This window comes from Pelophylax lessonae (assembly GCF_965119305.1).
Source record: "Pelophylax lessonae genome assembly, chromosome: 3".
Classification (NCBI taxonomy): domain Eukaryota; kingdom Metazoa; phylum Chordata; class Amphibia; order Anura; family Ranidae; genus Pelophylax; species Pelophylax lessonae.
In genome coordinates, this window is record NC_138770.1 from 610,197,673 (window position 1) to 610,220,525 (window position 22,853).

Below are 22,853 nucleotides of genomic sequence, written 5' to 3' on the forward strand. Positions count from 1 at the left end.
GGACACAGAAGTAAGTGTCAGCCAGTATTGGCCCCAAAAATTAGCCCACATGGGTTTACCTGACAGCTAAGAACGTAGTATTTGGAGGCTGGAGGTACATTAGGCATTCACAGAATACAGAAGTATGTGTCAGCCAGTATAGGCCCCAAAAATTAGCCCACATGGGTTTACCTGACAGCTAAGAACGTAGTATTTGGTGGCTGGAGGTACATTAGGCATTCACAGGATACAGAAGTAAGTGTCGGCCAGTATTGGCCCCAAAAATTAGCCCACATGGGTTTACCTGACAGCTAAGAACGTAGTATTTGGTGGCTGAAGGTTTATTAGGCTTTGACAGAAAAAAATAATTGTCGGCCATGAAAGGCCCCAAAAATTAGGCATTCAATGGACATGAAATGCCTTTTATGCCGCTGTATTTAGCGAAGACAAGGACCAGGAATTGTTGTGGGTGGATGGCGGTCTGGCGGATATTTGTGGCCTGTCATGAGGAATTTCAATGAAACATGGTCTACTGGTCACATGTGTTGAATTCCTCAGAGATCCATGCCTCATTCATTTTTATAAATGTGAGGTAGTCTACACTGTCATGAGCTAGGCGAGTGCGCTTATCGGTCACGATCCCCCCTGCTGCGCTGAACGTCCTTTCGGACAGGACACTGGACAGGGGGCAAGCCAACAGTTCCATTGCAAATTGTGCAAGCTCTGGCCAGAGGTCAAGCCTGCCCACCCAGTAGTCCAGGGTTCATCTCTCCTCAGAGCGTCCACATCGGCTGTTACCCGTTGTAGTCGGACACCTGTCGGTCTAGGCGTTCCCTGTTGCTGGATCCGGAGTACAGCTGTCGATGGGTCGGCTGAAAGAAGGATCTCATATCTGAAGTGACCAAGACATCTTCAAACCGCCCTCTTCTTGCAGGTGCTGTTGGATTGCTACCCGCAACTGTCTCTCTGTGACTGGAAATTCCTCTGCCAGTGCATGCAAAAGCAGAATGCAGAATTTCTTGCAGCAAGGTCTGGAAGTGCTGCATTCTGATCGTCCTCTGTGATGCTGTTAACATTTCTGCCATTTTTTGTTTGTACCGGGGGTCTAAGTACGTTGCCACCCAGTACTGGTCCTTACCCCTTATGCTTTTTTTACGGGGGTCCCCCTTGAAACACTGGAGCATGAAGGTCCCCATTCCCACTAAACTGGTGAACTGTAGTGGCCTGGCTCCAGCTCATCATCCAGGATAATTTCGTCCTCCTCCCCCCATCCGCGGATAACTCCAGGGATCCCAGAAAGGTTTAAAGCATGCTCTTCTTGCTCCTCCTCATCTGCCCTGGCACCATCCTCCACTGACTCCTCTTCAGACTCCTGTTGTTGACTTGTCTCAGATGGAGTAGCACCCACTGGGAATTCATCCAACATTGCAGCTTCCTTATCTTCCTGCTCCTCGACGGCTTGATCAATGACACAACGCAATGCACGCTCCAGAAAGAAGGCATAAGGTACGATGTCACTGATGGCGCCCTGGCCGTGACTGACCAGTTGGTGATCTCATCGAATGGCTGCAGAAGTCTGCATGCATCCCGCATGAGCAGCCACTGACAAGGTGAAAAAAACCCAAGCTCCCCAGAACCTGTCCTGCCGCAGAGTTTGTACAGGTAGTCGTTAACTGCACATTTCTGCTGGAGCAGCCTATCAAGCATATGCAATGTAGAGTTCCATTGCGTCGGGCAGTCACAAATAAGACGTCTGACGGGCAGGTTGTGTCGCCGCTGAATGTCAGCAAGGTGAGCCATGGCTGCGTAAGATCTTCTGAAATGGCCCAAGATTTTCCTGGCCTGCCGCAAGACGTCCTGGACCCCAGGGTATTTGGCAACGAATCGCTGCACGACCAAGTTCAGGACGTGTGCCATGCATGGCACGTGTGTTATTTTGCCCTGTTTCAGCGCACTCAGCAGATTGGCACAGTTGTCGCACACCACTTTACCAACTGTCAAATTGAGCGGTGTCAGCCACTGATCTGCCTGTGAACGCAAAGCTGAAAGGAGTGCAGGACCAGTGTGGCTCTTGGCTTCCAGGCACAACAGACGCAGCACAGCATGGCAACGTTTCATCTGGCATGTGGAATAGGTTCTGAGGATCTTGGGCGGCGCAGCGGAAGAGACGATAGCAGCGGAAAAGGAGGAGTCAGCCGAGGAGGAGAGGGACAATGGAGGAGGAGAAAGAGTAGAAGAAGAGGCAGGCCTGCATGCAATCCGTGGCGGTACAACCAAATCTACACGGGTGCCACGGGTTACATGCTTGACAGCCTTCAGAAGGTTCACCCAGTGGGCAGTAAAAGTGATATACCTTCCCTGCCTGTGTTTGCTAGACCATGTGTCTGTGGTCAGATGTATCTTGGAGCACTTGCCAGTTATATTCACTTGCCACTGAACATGGCCATACAGCTCTGGAATGCCCTTCTGCGAGAAATATTTCCTGCCTGGGACCTTCCATTGTGGTGTTCCAATAGCCACAAATTTACGAAAGGCCTCTGAGTCCACCAGTTGATATGGCAGTAGTTGGCGGTCTATCAGTTCCGACAAGCCAGCAGTCAAACGTTGGGCAAGAGGGTTATCCAGCGTCATCATTTATTTCCGCTCCAACATTTGGGCCACAGAAGCCTGCCTTTTTCCAGAACAACATGAGGACGGCATGATGGAAGGTGGAGTGGAGGACAATTGTGAGGAGAGAGGAGAAGAAGAAGGAGAAGAGGCTGGACGGTGAGAGCCTGGAGTGTGGCTTTGTGGGTTCTGACGGTGTTGCTCCCACTGGGCTTGATAATGGGAGTTCAGGTGCCTTTTAAGGCGGTCATCCCTAGGTGAGTGTTGGGCTTACTGCGACTTATGCGTTGACTGCAAAGGCTGCAGATGGCAACACTGTTGTCAGCAGCGGACACATTAAAAAAAGCCCACACTGCAGAGCCATGTGCCGGCGTCCTGGGAGATGACTGTACATGGTTGATAGCTCGCTCCTGATACATTTGCAGTCTGCTTTGTACCACTTGTGCAATGCAAGTTCCACCTGCCTCTCCTCCCTATCTGCTGGTCTGTCTCCCCTCTGAACTCCCCTCCTCTTCCTCTCTTGTGGCCTCCCACGTGACGTCCATAGACACGTCATCATCCATGTCACCTTCCCCACCACTAACATCCGAGATCTCGGAGTAGGCAGCAACAGCGGGGACCAACCTCCTTGGGCTGATCTGGGTACTGTCGTTAGACTGCTGAGTGGCGGCTGTTGCTACCTCCTCTTCCTGCGCATCGCAAATGTCTTGTGATGGATCGGAAAATAATTCCAGTGACTCAACGCCGAGGGTATATGGTGGTGGTGGTGGTGTTTGTGCTGGTGTCTTTGGGGGTGCATACAGCAGAGAGTGAAGAGGGTGCAGATAGAGAGGATTAGGAGGGTGCAGAAGAGGAAGGCTGAAGGAGCCACTCAACCAAGTCTGGTTTGTCCTTTGACGTAATCGAACGCACATTCCAAAAATTCACACTTTGGCTCCGGCCCACTGCTCCTTCCCTACCCCTACTACCCTGCGGAAGGGCCTGCCTCTTTTTTTTTTTTTCCAAAAAGAGGGGGCCTGCCTCTTTCTCTGCCTGTCATTTTTTAAATTACCCTGTGACAAAAGTCTCTAGAGAATCACAGTATATCTGTAAAAAGGTATATAACACCCCGCTTCAATCTGTGGTATTGGGGGGCCATAGGTTTATCACACCAGTTCTACAAATAATTGGCCAGTAACTGTTGTTACTGTGTTTAGCACAGTTAACAGCAAAAGAGGCCACATTTTTTTGCAGGACTAAAATACACTATTAGAAAAGTATACTGTTAAATAACACCCCACTTCAATATGTGGTATTGGGGGCCACTGGTTTATCACACCAGCTGTTCAAAAAATTGGCCAGTGAGTTTGGCACTGTGTGTATCAGAGTTAACACAGCAAAAGAGGCAATATTGTTGCAGGACACAAATGCACTTATGAAAGTATACTCAGATAACACCCACTTCAATCTGTGGTATTGGGGGGGGGCACAGTTTTATCACACCAGTTCTACAAATAATTGGCCAGTAACTGTTGTCACTGTGTGTAGCACAGTTAACACATCAAAAGAGGCTAAATTTTTGCAGGATTACAATACACTCTTAGAAAAGTATACTGTTAAATAACACCCCACTTCAATATGTGGTATTAGGGGGCCACTGGTCTATCACACCAGTTATAATACATTAAAAGTGCTTTTGTCACTGTTTGTAGTATTGCTGCAGCAACGCTCACCACACCAGTCACAATGCTGCACAGTGCACAATACAAATCCACTATAATATGCTTTCTATATTACAAAGTATATTATACGTGGATTACACCCCTATACACTGTATAGTGCACTGCACACCTATACCAAATAGCAGCCCTTAAAATTACTTTTGTGGACCTTAACAGAGCGATTTGTGTCACTGACGATCTGTCTCTGGTGCACACAGCATAACTGTCCCTAAATTTAAAAGAGACTGCAGACCTATACCAAATACCAGGATTTCAGTCCTTCACAGTGTAGTGTGTTACCAATTGTTTTCTTGGTAACTATAGTCGCAGCTGCCTTGGGATCATTGACAATATTATCTCACGTAGTTCTGGGCTGATTCCACACTGTTCTCATGATCATTGAAACTCCACAAGGTGAGATCTTGCATGGAGCTCCAGACGAGGGAGATTGGAAGTTATTTTGTGTTTCTTCCATTTGTAAATAATCGCACTAACTGTTGTAACCCTCTCACCAAGCTTCTTGGCGATGGTCTTATAGCCCATTCCACCCTTGTGTAGGTCTAAAATCTTGTCCCTGACATTCTAAGACAGCTCTTTGGTTTTGGTCATGTTGGAGAGAATGGAATCTGATTGACTGATTGTTTCTGTGGACAGTGCTCCTAATCTCAGCTCTTTACCTGTAAAGAAGACACCTGGGAGCCAAAAATCTTGCTGATTGATCGGGGATCAAATACTTATATCACTCATTAAAATGCAAATAAATTTATAACTTTTTTGAAATGTGTTTTTCTAGATATTATGGTTGTTATTCTGTCTCTCGCTGTTAAAATAAACCTACCATTAAAATTATAGACTGATCATTTTTTTGTCAGTTGGCAAATGTAAAAAATCAGCAAGGGATCAAATACTTTTTTCCCTTAACGTATATCCAAAAACACACAGACTCTGAGAACTGGAGGTTCCATACCCATGTTTGGGGCCTCTATGCCTCAAACCAGCAATGACTGTAGATGTTATTGTAATTTGCTCAAACCACTGGGGTCCCCTGCCATAATGTGTTGATTGTAAGTAGGTCTCCTGCTATAGTCTGTTGCCTACTAGTCTGAGGAGGGGGCTGATCACTGTTTGTATTGTTAATTGTGCTAATTAACACATCTATTGTCTGCTAGCGAACTACTAAACTACTGTGGGGATGTGTTTATACTTGTAATAATGTGTATTGTACTTTGTGAGCTCGATGCCGGCAAGTCTGACCTGGATGGAGACTTCTGAGTGTCCAGGTGGCTAGTTGTGTAATCAACTTAATGTTTCTAGTATATGTTGGCTAATTTGACTAAACTCTTAAGGATCCTCTATGAAGGGATTAGCCATGAGTCCACTGTACCTCATTATCTAAACTATTGTGTTTTAGGTAAATAGTACATTTGATGACTGACCTACTTCTCAAGTGTATAAAAAGCCTGTATTCTTGTTCAAAAAAGAGTTCCAGTTTTGCAGCTGAGCTAGTCCCGTCTAGTTCTTGGTTGCAATATGCGACTATAATATCAGATATCTATGTTCAGACTGGAGAAAGCAGTATACTGACGCAAGCACTCAAGCTGAGTGTGGGACAGTTCTGTCACAAGAATGTTGTTGTACAGCGATCAGCCATAACATTGTGACCATGGATAAAGTGAATGACATTGATGATCTTGTTACATTGGCATCAGAAAGTGGCTGGAATATATTAGGCAGCAGGTAAACATGGTGTCTCTGAAGTCAATGTGTTGAAAGCAGAAAATAATTGACAAATGTAAGGATTTGTGCGACTTTGACAAAGGGCCAAATTATAGTGGCTAGACAACTGGGTCGGGAGCATCTTCAAAACAGCAGCTCTTGTAGTATGTTCCTGGTCTGCGGTGGTCAGGACCTTCCAAAAGTGGTCCAAGGAATGTGAACCAGGGAATCGACAACAGGGTCAAGGGTGGCTAAAGTTCACTGATGCACGTGGGGAGTGAAGGCTGGCCCTTGTAGTTTGATCCAATAGAAGAGCTACTAAACACAAAATGAGGTTGAAGGATTGTAAGAGGTGCATGAAAGTCAGCCAGCCCCCAGTCTGATGTACTCACCCTCCAGTCTGTCACCAACCAAATAAAACCTGTCTCTTGGTACAAAGAACAGGGGTTTAGTTGACACACATTTGCAAACACATGTGAAAGCTGCAGAGCCACTTCACGGCACCCTGTTATATCTGCAGTCCTACACTCTTAATTTAGTGTCCTCACACTGGAGGCACATGGCCGCTAATGGGTGGATGGGGGACAGGTGAGAGGGAGACAGCCCAACCTCCCCCAACCCATCCCCATCCACAACTGGCTGTTGTCTCAAAGACTCAAATAATTAGGTTTATAACCATTGTGCAAACTGGAAAAGACCAGCTGAAAAGCATTACACCTCCATCCCCTTGGTGGATGCAGCATATAGATAGGAAGGGATTTTATGTATGGGGCATGGCCTGTAAGGCACACGGCCTTTGAAATCCCTAATTTCCTTTTGGGACTTTATGTGAGACAAGCAGGTCATGCTATTGGTCTCCATCCCTGTATACGGAAAACACTAAGGTCAAATCAAAACTGCATCCACCAAAAACGCACGAAAATCGCACGGTTGGACTTTATATGAGGCACCAAGCTGTAAGCAAGGCGTCTCCATCCCTGGTTGCTTATACATATTGGACTAGGTGGGACTTTAAATGAGACCCAAGCTGGTGTTGCCTGGCGTCTCCATCCCTATAACAAAACACAAAATGAGGTTGAAGGATTGTAAGAGGTGCATGAAACTCTCTTCTCAAGTGTATATAAACCCTGTATTCTTGTTCAAAAAAGAGTTCCAGTTTTGCAGCTGAGCTAGTCCCGTCTAGTTCTTGGTTGCAATATGCGACTATAATATCAGATATCTATGTTCAGACTGGAGAAAGCAGTATACTGACGCAAGCACTCAAGCTGAGTGTGGGACAGTTCTGTCACAAGAATGTTGTTGTACAGCGATCAGCGATAACATTGTGACCATGGATAAAGTGAATGACATTGATTATCTTGTTACATTGGCATCAGAAAGTGGCTGGAATATATTAGGCAGCAGGTAAACATGGTGTCTCTGAAGTCAATGTGTTGAAAGCAGAAAATAATTGACAAATGTAAGGATTTGTGCGACTTTGACAAAGGGCCAAATTATAGTGGCTAGACAACTGGGTCGGGAGCATCTTCAAAACAGCAGCTCTTGTAGTATGTTCCTGGTCTGCAGTGGTCAGGACCTTCCAAAAGTGGTCCAAGGAATGTGAACCAGGGAATCAACAACAGGGTCAAGGGTGGCTAAAGTTCACTGATGCACGTGGGGAGTGAAGGCTGGACCTTGTAGTTTGATCCAATAGAAGAGCTACTATGGCTCAAATTGCTGAAAAAGGTAATGCTGGTTCCGATTGAAAAATGTCAGAACACACAGTGCATAACAGTTTGTTGTATATGGGGCCGCATAGCTGCAATTCAGTTACGGTGCCCATGCTGATCCGTGTCCACAGTCAAAAGTGCAAGTGCATACGTGAGCATCAGAACTAGACCAAAGAGCAATGGAAGAAGGTTTAAGTATAGGAAACAAAGAAGATGCGTAGGCCTAGCGCATTATCCTCAAAACATGTTTTATTAAATGGCATAAAATGGAGGTGAATGTACTCACAAACCAATGCTTGCATCATAGCTTAGACATAACATCAGATGCTTAAGTCCATATATGTAAATTCACAATGCTCGTAGACACATCGGCTAACGCGTTTCGAGGTTACCTTCTTCTTCAGAGCCTTGTCTGGATGACTAATGGTATAGCTGAGGGACCCTTATGGTCCGATTCCGTGCCTCTCAGCCTGGTGCTGTCACTTTGCAGATTCTCCTCTCATGTCTGAGTGAGACTATCCTAGCTCTCCCTCTTGCATTTGCTAGCAAATATAAACTGTAAAAATTAAAGCACAGTGTCTCTGTGTAAATACATCACCTATAGAAGCTGAATTTTATTGTGAGTGTATATTTTTATTCAAATAAAGAGGCTTATACTTTAGCAATATTGCCCTATGAGTTCTTACTTATATATTTGAGCAAGCACATTTTTGTAAATATTTTATTATACCTTTTCATGTGACAAAACTGAAGAAATTACACTTTGTTACAATGTAAAGTAGTGAGTGTACAGCTTGTTTAACAGTGTAAATTTGCTGTCCCCTCAAAATAACTCAACACACAGCCATTATCGTCTAAACCGCTGGCAACAAAAGTGAGTACACCCCTAAGTAAAAATGTCCAAATTTGGTCCAAAGTGTCAATATTTTGTGTGGCCACTATTATTTCCAGCACTGCCTTAACCCTCTTGGGCATGGAGTTCACCAGAGCTTCACATGTTGCCACTGGAGTCCTCTTCCACTCCTCCATGACAACATCACGGAACGAGCTGGTGGATGTTAGAGACCTTGCGCTCCTCCACCTTCCATTTGAGGATGCAAAAATGTGAGGGGTGTACTCACTTTTAGAAAACGCGCTATGTGACCATATGGTCATATCCTAAGGTGAGTGGCCAATTCACTCAGTGGTGGCTGGTGGTGGATATTTGTGTAGCATATAAGGATCACTTTGACACAGCTACTAGCAAAGGAGAGAGTCAAGTGGAACAGTATTTTGCATTCACTATTCAATAATTTTTTTGGACTATTTTTGTTTTTGATTGGTTACGCTTGAAATATTGCACTGGGTGTGGACATGTTATGAATGTTTGAAGGATTTATGGAATGTGCTATAATATTTATTTTTTATATATTTAAAAGCTGTTGGCAATGCACCCTTCTATACTGTCTGTGGGCAACAGTAAGGGACAGGATGTTAAATGTTAGGTACTTTGGCTGTGACTGCCCTAAAAAATATGCTACCCACTGTTGGATTTGTTTACTGACTGGTAATTGTGAAGCCAACCTGAATCTTGCTTTGAAAAGCTGGTTATTGTTTGCTGAGGCACAAATCCTTAGCTACCTTAAAAGTTTGTATTAGGGTTATAGAGTACTGGACAGAGTAGTTAATTGGAACTTTAAGGTTAAAAATTAATTCCTTGCACTGCTGCCCCCTTCCCTCTAAAAGGTTTTATCCACAGCACTGATCCTTTGGAGAGTACTGTACGACATGCTGACAGCTATCATGTTACTAGTCCTGGATTTAGGCATACGTTATGTTAGGATCAATGATAGTAGTGTTACAGTTGACACTGTCAGGTGCCACAGAAAGAGGTCACCAGGGGTCCCCATCAAAATTCTGCTATGGGGCTTCATGAACTGTACTTATACCATTTCTGAGAAAGAAGCCCAAAGTGTTTGGAAAGCTTGCACTTTCAGTCTGTTGAGTTAGCTTATGTTGACCACAAACATTTTGATAGAGAGCTATATATAGATAATTAATATAGGTGATAATGGTGGCCCTTAGAGGAGATGGTCACCGTTAAGACCTTATTCAGAATGGGACCCCAGTGCATGGCACATGATGGGCATTATATACAGTAACTATCTGCTCCCCACTCAGACCTGCATCTGGCAGAGGAAAGACTTTTAGCACCAACTTTCTTTGTGGCCGCCAAAGAAACTGATGCTGGAAAACTTGTAAAGGCGTGTCCCAAGCAGCCATGCCCTTTTGGAACATCCATGTTTCACTATTCCCATCAACCACTGTGACACCATGGCACATAGTTCATGGAACATTTTTTTAGCTCACAGTTGTGCCAGTCCTCCCCAGACAGACAGACAGACAGACAGATATATAGATAGATAGATAGATAGATAGACAGACAGACGGACGGACAGACAGACAGACAGACAGACAGACAGACAGACAGACAGACAGACAGACAGACAGACAGACAGACAGACAGATAGATAGATAGATAGATAGAAGCTTCTGCATTGAGACCCAGGCAGAGAGAAGGTGCCTTGTGGATGTTGAGGCCCTTTTAGGGTTCCTATATGAATAATTGTAAATGACAGTTTATGCTCAACATAGCTCAGTGATTACAAAGCACACTCTAATACATGCCACCTGTTCCTTGTATATTAAAGCAGTGTAAATATCCAGTACATCTACAGTATAATGGAATATAAGTGCCTGCTGGATCATATCTGTCCTATATCTGCTTTCCGATATTTTCCTGTTGTTGAGAAATGTACACGTGTTCTCCATTGGAGGTATTTATTACAGCCACAACTAGTCTGCTTTCTTTTGAAGGGTCCATTATCCTCCATACATACTTCCTTTCTGTATCCATGTTTTCAATTATCAGTCAAGGATGTACACACCACTTTTATGTAAATACAGTAGGATTGATGAAGATGGGGGCAGGGCTGGTTTTAGAATGTATGGGCCCCCGGGTCATACTGAAGTGGAGCTGAATGTGGCAAGCTTTCCAATATGACCCAGTTCATAAGGAGCAGACTGTTCTACCCCCATGCATCTTTCTACCCTTAATTTTTTTAATAAAGAGACCATATTTTAAGAGATTGTATTTTAACAAAAATACTCCCATAAGAATATATACCGTATATATTTTTTGTATTTTATGCATTTTATTTACCAAGTAAAGTCTCCCTTTGTGCAGACGTCTAAAAGCCCTGAGACTGCTGCTGGGTGCTGACATCTTGGGTGTGGTGTCAGCAGCTTCAATGTGCTCAGAACTGTCATTCAAGAAGCAATCTATACTGATTCCTCCTTGCTCCTTCCCCCGTTAGCTACATAAAAAGTTTTGTAGGGAAGCGAAGAGAGGAGCTTGGCCAGCACAGAAGGTAATTAGACACTCCCAGAAAAGGAAAGGGCTCTGATGTGCAAGGAGGAAGAGAGCTCTGTGGAAAGGAACTGACTCTCTAGGGGTGGCCTAATATTCCAGTAAGTTCAAAGACCCAATGAAAATACAGTTAATAATTAAAAAATTATTAGAAGGGAACAGAAACTGTAAACAAGCATGTAAAATACTTGATTTTTTGCTTTTACCTGAACATTTTTAGGTTGGTGACAAGGTCTTTTTTTTTTTTTTTTTTAAGATTTCACTAGTGTGTGGATGTTTAGAAGAAGAGTATATTTTATGGTATAGAATGGGTCATGCTGGGAGACATGATACTGCTGTTACTTGCTCTTCTTCAATGCTGATAGCTGTTACCCAACCCATGTTAACCACACCATACCCAAGGACCACTTAATTAGGGGCCAGTGAAATTGTTCTACTTTAGAGGCTTTACAAAGAAGGGCGCACATGATGGAGAGATTTCTAGAGCCTGGCTAAATCAGTCAATTAAAAGAAAAGCATACACTAGTGCTAAACAGACTCCCAGTGAAATTGTTTTGAAGGAGAAGAAACAACAATATAAAAATAAAAAAGTAGTAGTTGGGGGAATATTGACCTCCAGTCCACCTGTTACAGCCTAGAATTTGAGAGAATTAAACAAAGTGTTTGCAGGTATTTGCCATTTTTAAATGGTGACAAGGGTATGAAGCAGGAATTATACCAGGGGTTTTGTAGCTAGGGGGACACCTATCATTATAAATATGTTATCTCCTAGTTCTTTTTTTTCTAAAACCAATACAGGCACATGGTTGAACACGACAAGAATGTTCAAATGAGGTAAAGGTCCAGTGTCAGAATGACCAGGGTTACAAAGGCCGGGCCCTGGTGCTCTGCCACTGACAGGGGGGCCCCAGTGGGTTTGCTGGCTGCAGGGCTCTGAGCTGAGAGCATCTCTCTCATACAATAAATGATTGGAATTAATCCCACGCAAAAAGTATGGATATGGAAATATATACAGTAAATGTTAAATAAAAGCTGCTGCCCACCCGTCTCCTCCCCCTAAGGGAAGTATAGTAAAATAAAATTAAAAGTTGATGGGTTTGGTGCTGCTAGAAGAACTGATAGTTGATGTCTCCACACCTGTGGTCCGATTAATATATGGTAGAAATAAATTATATCTATGTAAAGTATATATCTATGGTTAATAGCCTGTATATCAGCAGATTAAAGTGACAGGTGCTCTTCACAGTGCTTCAAGGTTGTATTCATTGTTTGCAGTGCTCAAATAGTGCTCCCCTGATGGTCCCACAATCACCAGAAAGCAGTCCCTTCAAGGGGGTTTCAAGCCTTTCAACAACATGGTAGTGACCGGATCTCTCACTCCATGCTTATCAGGTTTTGCTTGTTTGCCCAGAAAGACAATACCAATAGCCCATAGTGTACCAGTATAATTCAATTTATTTTACATAAACATATCCACTTACTAAAAAAAAACAGCCATATTCAGCAATCTGTGCTCCGTGTACAGGATTTCTGGGTTCCGTGAGTTCCACGGCCAATAACCGGAAGTTGTTGGAAGTGACGCAATGACGCTCTTGTCTCTGCCCTATGCGTTTTGGCAGAATGACGTCATCAGGAGCATCTGTTTACATTTGACAAGCTGATCACATGGTAAAGGGCCTCTGAAATTGCCCCTTTACCATTTTCTGTGATCAGCTGTATGCATCCCAGGGGGCATGCAAGAGGCAGGGTTCTGGGAGGATGTCCATGGATGCCCTCCTAAAACTGGAAGGCGGGGGCTCGGGTGGAATGGAGGGGGGCCCTTCATGGTTTCTTGCACCAGGGCCCTGAAGGTTCTAGTTATGCCTCTGTCATGGTCCTTGTTCAAGTTGTGTCTACCTTGATAATCCACACATGGTTAGGTCATATAACAATGGTTACCCTATATGACCAGGTATGTGGTGTATATTATTTTTTGCATGACTTGTAAGAAATTTGTAGGTAGAACAATAAGACGTCTCTGTGACTGACTTAAATACCATCTTTCTAGCATCAGAACTCACAAAATAAATGAATGTAGTTAGAGATTTTGTGGATTGCCATAATCAGGATTTGGTGTTGTTTAGAGTACAAATAAAAGTGGTGATCATTTGACCAGAGGTGCTGATTGTTTCTCTCTCTTGAGAAAAAGGAAAGTTTATTGGATCTTTAAAATGGATACTAGGATCCTCAGGTAGATGTATTTAGAGTGATATGTGACACACTTTTATGAATAAAATATCCCAGTGTTAAAACGTCTTCCCTTTTTCTCTTGGTTTCCTTTTACATCCCACCAATCCCTCTCCCCTGGTTCCTATCTCTTAATTTGTTCCTGCCATACATTTACCATGGTTTGTCCCATTCAATGCATTGTATATCTCTTTTATTAAACATAGAAAACAAACTCTTTGGCAGCCTTGTCCATTGTTTTCAGTATTGGAATCTTTGGATTCTTTAGTTTTTAAAAGAAAAAGTTTTTTTTTTTTATGTCTTAACAGGCTTATAACTATTTTTGATAGTTCAGTTTAATAATAAATAGTCTTGATAGATTTTCTTATTGATATATTTTTGATGTATTTATGGTTATGCACAATATATATAATTTGCATAATTAAATGTATCGATTTATATATTTTTTTTTTGTAGTTTTTTTTTTCATATGGCTAAATACATCACTTTAGACAGGCTAAACCACACTGTGCTGATTCCTTTAGGAAATACCAGTTCTTAACTGGGTCAACCCAATATGTGTATATATGGAATCCTCTATCTGGTATCTAAGCTTGTGTGAGTGAAACATTTAGGCAGTTGGTGCTGGGGTGAGGACTGTTATTGTCACTCTGGGGAATAAAGTTTTTGATGTTTGTGATGTCATCAGGGTGCTGTTGAGCAACTTTTTCATTGCTGCTGTAAAGGTGCAGTTTTTCATAAAGGGGGAGAGATGAAGGACACTTAAGAAACTTCTGGGGGTCCTTAAAAATGTAAGGGCCCTGGGAAAGGGTCTGCTTAGTCACCAGGCTCTCTATCACGCAATAACATGCAGAAATCTCTTTTTTTCTATGTAAACTTTTGACTTTTAAGGGCCCATTCACATTTTTTAATGTATTTCCACTACATAGGCAGTCCAAAATCCAGGTTATCCCATGGGCATAGTTCAGGCCATTACAGAACTGTGCCGTGCAGTGAAAAAAAAAATACAACCAGCTGCAATTTCTTGCATTGTAACTGCACAAAAACAAGTGGAAATGCACATACATGCTCTGAAATGCAATAAAGCACAGCACACATAAACGCCCAAAGAAGAAGGACGTGGCCTCAAAGGAAATGTAAGAGGATAAATGCTTAGGAAAAACGCAATGCAAATGCACCCTGAATGCCCCTAAATTGTCCTGGTCAGTTAATAAGTCAATTATCTATTTCTTGTGCATTTGGCAGCATGAGCTCCAAATGGAGCCGTGTTCGCTGGGAACAAGTCAACTTTCTACCTATATATAACTCTATTTTTTTTCAGGAGAGCGCCCCCTGGGAAGTGCAACTATAATCCTACTCCAGTAAGGACCAGAAGCAAGGTCATCCCATTTGTTCCACGTGAACGTAAGGAGATATAAATACCCATTTATGTTATCCATGTAGCCTATTTTTACGAGCTGGTCAATCCACTTATATTGGAGCAGTAATAAACCTAACGTGGTTTTTCTTTTTTAAATGGACCCCTTGCAGGTTTATACACCACATAACAGCACATTATGACAAACTTATATTTCAAAGGGAGCCCTCCAGCACTAAGCTGTCATCGCTCCCACCACATTTTTGCCCAGTCTTTATTTAAGGTTCATGCTCTCCGTCTATTATTGTTGCGAGGCACAGTCAGTGTGCCCTGAATGCAGATCGTATTGTGCATGCACCAGTGACGTCATTGGCTGAAGCTAATTGGAGCAATTTTAGGAAATTTTCCCGGTATCTACAGGTAAGACTTATTATAAGCTTACCTATAGGGATAAGTTTACATTTTGAGTTTAAAGGAGTTGTAAAGGCAGAAGGTTTTTTTTATCTTAATGCATTCTAATACTTGAGTGAAGAGTAAATATACTTAAGTGTATATCCCCCGCGCCAATGGGTTATAAAGTGGTGAAGAGAGATTTTCAAATTTAAATGTATGCAGCTGCTATAGAGAGGGTAAGGCTATGATTATATATAGCCACAAAAACAGGGGCTACCTATAGCGCTTGCTCTGAATGTAGTTGAGACTAGATAAGGTGCTTAACCACTGAAAAGGTAGTATTACCAAAGGGGTGGGTATCAATTATAATAGATCTGAGTTGCTGTGCTGAAAATTATCCTAAGTGCGAATAGTGCATAAATAAATATGATAAATGGTTGATGAACAATCTAAAGTGCTAAGCGTGCTAGTAGTGATATAAATATAAATACAATCACGTCATATCTTAATGCTATATGGTATTTAAGACCCATTCTCTTTGGCGAATGTGTATTTGTACTACCTTCCACGGTGGCAGCAAGTATCAGCACCTGATCGCCTGGAAGCTGAGCACAGAGCACCTGCACTTTAGTTGCACCCAGGAAATATTTGCCTCATTTGCACTTCAAGTCACCTATGAACTTTATTTTATGAGGATTTTCATGAACTATTTTTTGAGCATTGATTGAACACCTATCACCTTAATATTTGCACCTCAGTCACTCATGAACTATGCTTTTTGGTTTTTAATAGTTTTTTATGAATTATTCTGCACTTTGCACTGAGATGTCAATTAGCACTTATTTATTGTAGCAATATTATGTTTTGCTGAGCACATTGTCTTCATTAATCAATTTTTATTAAGAATCACAGGAAAAATCGCCATATTATCTATTGCATATGTGCTGCATTATATGTTATTGTTCAGGTGCACCCATCTGATATGACCTGTTTGTATTTATATTTATATCACTACTAGCACGTTTAGCACTTTAGATTGTTCATCAACCATTTATCATATTTATTTATACACTATTAGCACTTATAAGATCATTTTCAGCACAGCAACTCAGATCCATTATAATTGATACCCACCTCTTTAATAATACTACCTTTGCACTGGTTAAGCACCTTATCTAGCCTCAACTACATTCAGAGCAAGCGCTATAGGTAGCCCCTGTTTTTGTGGCTATATATAATCATTCTACTACAGTGCTGTATCTTGGCCTAGGCCAACAAGGCCCAGGCCTAGGGCGACACTTTGCAGGGGGGCAACAAAAATGCTGCCCCCCCACACAAAAAAAAACAAAAAACAGCCTCCTCCCTGCTCCTGCACGAAAAGGGTCCCTGCCGGCTTGCGCAACACTTTTTAGTATAGTGCCAGTCTTATGAGGTGAATTGGGCCAGAGGGTAGGGTCCAGGTAGCAAATAAGTCTGGCACCCACATAAAGCACTCACACTGCTACCTGCCAGAATGATAATATCGGCAGGTGAGGACATTCGGACAGACCGCAGGCCGCCAACCACACTTAATACAACTGGCCCGACGGCCCCCAATGCTAATAGGTGTGGCACTGCAGACTAATGCTCCGCCTACCCTCCTCTGCCCCCAGATATGGCAGGCATCATGTCAATAATATCATTTCATTATTTAAATATCCTTGTCCTTGAGCAAGCATATTGAATTGCATCATATACAATTAAGACTTTTAATTGTATAAGATGGCAATATTATTTTGGACCTGCTTACCTCATATGTTCTATCGCAAAATATGTCACTGGATTAGTAAGATTACTCCAATCTTATAAGATATTTGGACTTGCTGCCAAGTGTTTGCTGCCACTAATTATTTCACTTATTTGTATAATGACTATGGACATCCTAGTCATTATACGAATAAGTGAAATATTCCTATAATTACAATCAGTGGCAGCAAATACAAGTCCAAATATCTTAGGCTGCACTAATGGCCACTAAGAGGCTGCACTGGTGGCCACTGATGGGGCTGTACTGATGGCCACTGATGAGGCTACACTGATATGCTGCACTGATGGGCAGTATTGAGGCAGCACTGATGGGAACTGATGAGGCTACGCTGATGGGCACTGATACACTGTGGCTGTGATCTGTGGTTTACAGATGACAGAATGGGTCAGAAACAGGAAGGGGTGTGGCATTTACAGGAAGGGGTGGGTCATATTTAAATGAGGGGGTGCACAAGATTAGTCAGGCCTAGGGCAGCACAAAACCTAAATACATCACTGTTCTAATACTTACCTGAACCCATCTGGATCCAGCGATGTCCAGGAGTCCATCAACTGTCCGGGACTCTCCCTCCAGATTGGTTGAGACACAGCCATGGTGCCATTGGCCCCCATGGCTGTCAATCAAAGTCAGTAAGCCAATCAGGAGAGAGAGGGGCAGGGTCGAACAGTAGCTCAGTGTCTGAATAGACACACGGAGCTGCAGTTCGGCTCGATGGATAGAAGGGAGAGGCCAGAAGCAGCAACAAGGGACCCGAGAAGAGAAGGATCCAGGCAAGTATATAAAAAAAAATAAAAAATAAAAAAAGACTTTACAATCAATTTAATACCACTTTAATTGAATTCTCATTTAATTTATTTAAACAAAAAAAGGAAGAAAAGACTAAAAACATTTTAAAGGATGAGTTCATTTTTAAAACATTACATTTTCCACCCTTATTTAGGGTGAAACATGTAACATGCTCCAGCTCCTGCAGCCTCTCCCTCCGATTCCCCCTGCCTGTGAATGCATATGGTGATCCTCTTCCTGCATTTGCTGTCAGAATTTGAAAACAGAGCAGGCATGTGTGTCGTTCACACATAGAGTTCTGTAAATTAAAGCTGTTGTAAACCCACTTTGATGAATTTTACCTATAGGTAAGCCTATAATAAGGCTTACCTATAGGTGCTGTGAATATCTCCTAAACTTGCACCGTTTAGGAGATATTTACATTGAATGAAGCGATTATATCATCGGCGCATGCGCTCTGAAGAAACAGCCGCCAGTGCCGTGACGCAGCTCCAGCCAGTAATACAGCCGGAGTCTGCAGGCCCGGAAGGAAGAGGGGTGAAGATGGATGTGGCCGGCAGCTGGGACAACGCGGGCTTCGTTGCAGGTAAATGTCACATAATGTGCTAGTATGCGATGCATACTAGCACATTATGCATTTACTTTACAGGGGAGTTCCTCTTTAATGAACTACAAGTACGATCATCCTCTGGGGCCGACAGCTTGTAGTTCTCAATGAACTGCGAATAGGCATTATAATAACACCCCTTTCATGTCCTTTTGTTCCATATATAGACCCCATCAAAAACAAAAAAACACAGTTTTTTGCTGTGAAAAAGGACTGTTCCCAAAATCTGTTCTTTTTATGGCTATTTTACATTCCACAGTTTTCATACATGAACCTATATTTTTACAGAATCTGGCAATCATTTTGTGATATGAGGCTGAAGTATTTGGATTCACAAATGTCCTTTATTAATACTAAAAATATTTAATCCAGCACCCCTCCTGTTTGAAGGGTAGATGATTCAGTTCTCATTCAATATATAGGAGGTTTTACTCAGTGCCATCTTAAGAGCCTTATAGGCCCCCGAGCAGGTATGGGATGACACAGAGGATGTACATGGCAGGTATGGGGTGACACAGAGGATGTACATGGCAGGTATGGGATGGCAGAGAGGATGTACAGGACAGATATAGGATGGCACACAGAGGATGGCACACATAGGATGTACAGGACAGATATAGGATAGCACACAGGATGGCACAAAGAGGATGTACATGGCATGTAAAGGATGGCACAGACAGAGGATGTACATGGCACACAGAGGATGTACATGGCACACAGAGGATGGCACACAGAGGGTGGCACACCGAGGGTGGCACACCGAGGGTGGCCCACAGAGGATGGCACACAGAGGGTGTACATGGCACACAGAGGATGGCACACAGAGGATGTACATGGCACATAGAGGATGGCACACAGAGGATGTACATGGCACACAGAGGATGGCACACAGAAGATGTAAATGACACACAGAGGGTGGCCCACAGAGGGTGGCACACAGAGGATGTACATGGCACACAGAGGATTGCACACAGAGGATGTACATGGCACACAGAGGATGGCACACACACAGAGGATGGCACACAGAGGATGGCACACACATAGAGGATGGCACACACACAGAGGATGGCACACAGAGGATGGCACACACACAGAGGATGACACACAGAGGATGGCACACACACAGAGGGTGGCACACAGAGGATGTATATGGCAGGAAAAGGATGGCACAGACAGTCGATGGAGAGAGAGAAAGAAAAAAGAAATCAAGCAGCCTGCAGCAGTCTGATTACCTTCCACCAGCCGCACAGCACATGAAAGGAGGAGGTGGGTGGAGCCATTCTTCTAGGCGCGGAGGAGAGGAGGACAAGCTGACGAGGAGGATCCTCCTCCGCTGTGCATGATGGGTCCTCCTCAGAATGTCACTGGTTGCTAGATGCCAGTCGGCTGGCCTTCCTAGCACCCAGTGCAACAGAGACTCAGAGCCACACCAAAACAGCCGGCGCCAGCTCCCAGCAGACAACGGGGGGGGTGTGGGGGTGTTTGATGCCCTAGACCACCAGGTAAACTAATCTGGCCTGGGGGGGGGACAGATCAGTGTGTAAATTGCCACCCTGGGTGTGGGGCCCCTTGGCAAGTGGGGCCCCCGGGCAACTGCCGTGCATGCCCATCCGAAAAGACGGCCCTGGTTTTGCTATTTGTCCATGTTCCTCCTCAGGCGCATTATTAGAAAATTATTTGTGTCATGCCCATATTTACATCTGTTCCTCCTCCATAAGCAGCAAAGTGAGTCACCAGACTTTCAATGAAGAGCACTGGTTGGGCACCTATACACTCTGTGTGCAAGATCTTGAGCTGATGCCTCCCTAAGGGGGTGGGCCAATGACAACTTGCACTCACAATATCTCCTCCGTCTTCCGGGCTGATATGAGGACATCTTGTGACAAAAAAGAGGTTGCTGGGGACAGCGCTGGAGAGGAGGTGAATATTGGAGACAAGTCATATACGTATTTTGTTTTTACAAGTGCTGTGAGAGCCTTTTTTTTTTTTTTTTTTTAAACAAAACTGAAAAATAGCAAGCATTAGGCTGTGTCTCTGACAGTACAACAGTATTTTAAATAATAATTAAATAATGATAATAACAAAGTTTAAAAAAGTAAAATTTTGTAAATATGTGAAATATGAAAATTCAAACATTGTATCAAAATAAAACCCTTTCATGTCCTTTGAAAAACATAAATACTGTTTAGGTAGGAATGTTACTCAGAGTTATTGTCACATAACCCAGGAAAATAGGGCATATTTATAAATCAATGAATTTGATATTCACCAAACATTTACTGCAGATAAATCTTCATTGTACACGTGCTTTAAACAAAAGTGATTCACTGGTGGTGCATGTTTGTAGAATGTCACATTCACTGTTTTATAAGAATGACCCATGCTGTTGCTTAATTTGGCCTCGATGTCTAGGGATCAATAACATCTAGCCACAAAAGTTCTAAATAATATTTAAAGTGGATTATATCATCTTCTTTTTTTTTTCCAGGGACCGTGCTTGAAATTCTTAATGAAGAAATGGAAACACAGCAGAAACCAGTCAAACAGCTTCCCAGGCCCTCCAGGCCCCCCAGGCCCCCCAGGCCTCCACGTACAACTAAACCTCCAGTCAAATTAACTACTACTAAGAAACCTTTTACAACGAAGACTGTGTCACTTACTGACCGAACAAAGGCACCTACAGAATCCAGCGACATAGACTATGATCCATCTGCAAGGACAAATATTTCAACTGTCATTACTGATGTTCCGACAACTGTAGCACCCACTGAGAGAACAAAGGCTCCTACAAAACCTATTGTAACAGAGTGTGACCCAACTGAAAAGACAAATATTTCAACTTTCATTACCACCCAAACCCCATCAAGGACACTGATAAGGCCTACAAAAGTCACCATCACTGCAACATCACCAACTAAAGATAAAAATAAGGAAGTTAAGCCAAGTGTTCAACAGCCTATGCCTACCAAAAGCATGAAAAAGCCGACAAAAAATATTCCTAAAAAACCATCACCAACTAAACTTTCAACAAAGCCAACCAAAGCCAGTGTACGTAAAATTCCACCTACTAAACTGATTCCTACCAAGAGACCAACGAAGGACAAGATAAAAAAACCACCACCAGTGAAACATCCAAAGAAGTCATCTGAAGTTCAGGGCACCAAAGCTTCCATTATTGAAAGCACAATCAAGAACACACCTGGAACAGAACATACAAAAATGACTAATAGGACAAATTTCAAAATGCTTTTGACAACAAAGGTGCCAAAGAGGCCAACTTCAACTAAACCTCCAAAAACAAAGGACAAAAAATCAAAACACCCAAAGGTTATTTTCAACAACAATGGCAAAAAATCAGGAAAAACGAAAGATTTAAAAGATAAGACCAGAAACCACAACAAGAAGAAACTCCGATTAGAGTCCTCAGAGGACAGAAACATGGAATTTTCATTGGGAAGAAAGGCAAAGAAACAAAACTCAGATACACAAGCTGACAAAAAAGACTAAAGCCATCCAGTATTTACCTTCATTTACTTAAAGCAGAACTCAAAAACAACAAGATAAAAAAATGAATAGCCCATTAAAAGATAAAATAACAAAATTACTTTTTCCATATTATTCACTTTAATCCAGACATTTGATCTTTAGTAGTTTTATTCTGCTGCTGAATATCCTCAGTTTGATGGCCATATCATTCAACCCACTTCCCCAGTGCCTAGGTCAACCTGGACCCGCCCACTAGTCTGTTACATTGGCTTATTGTGCTGCTTCTTCCTCTCACACTCCTGCCCTGCTGTACAGTGACTTCAAGAGGCTGATACTGGGTCAAATTTCAGCACTTACACTGTTTCTATTAAAAAATATATATTTTATGATGTATTATCTATTACAGGGCTGCATTCATTTGTGTCATTGATATACCTAGAGTTAAGCTCTAATATAGCTTGAGTTGTAAAAATCAGTATACAAACTGAGGAAATCATAACCTGGAGTGTGATATGCATTGGTCTCTATTTGTATCATCAATTGATTTATCATTTTCTTTTCATTATCATCTGTTGGGAATTATTAAATGGTTGGATGATTAAGCCAATAAAAACTTCTCCTTTTGGTCAGCTACAGACTCAACCTCTTTCTGGGGGTTTCCATGGTATTCCCAAGACAATTCCAACATGTGCCATACTAAGGCAGGTTCTCCAGGCTGGAATGTGGCTGGAACAGTCCCAAAAGAAGACTCTTACATGGTCCCAAGCCAGTAATTGATGTTTGAGCAACTGTACAGAGCAGTATATAGAAGACTGTACTGTGGAATTGCCCAATATACACTGGTATGCATGGTCAGCAAAAAACTCTCTGACACCACAAATGACTTTGGTAAAGTAAGCAAGCTCCATATGACCTATGAATATAACATATTTATTTATTTTTTTCACCTACCTCCAAGCATTACAACCCATACAGATAATTTTAAAACAATGTTTAAAGTATGGCTGGTGTTTTACTCTATATATTTTTTTTAACATTTTGATTGTTGCTTCCATGGCTTGTCTTGCATTA

General features: G+C 42.6%; 1 protein-coding gene across 1 annotated transcript in view; it reads left to right on the top strand.

Moving 5' to 3' along the window:
- HHIPL2 (HHIP like 2) overlaps positions 1-21,803 on the top strand; it is a gene marked incomplete at both ends in the record, with an annotated part of 85,044 nt that extends 63,241 nt beyond the window's left edge. Inside the window, 2 exons of the mRNA XM_082250983.1 lie at positions 14,668-14,750; positions 20,785-21,803. Coding sequence (XP_082107109.1) covers positions 14,668-14,750; positions 20,785-21,803 — 1,102 coding nt within the window. The remainder of the gene's footprint in view (positions 1-14,667; positions 14,751-20,784) is intronic.
- Between the last annotated feature and the right edge of the window lie 1,050 nt (positions 21,804-22,853).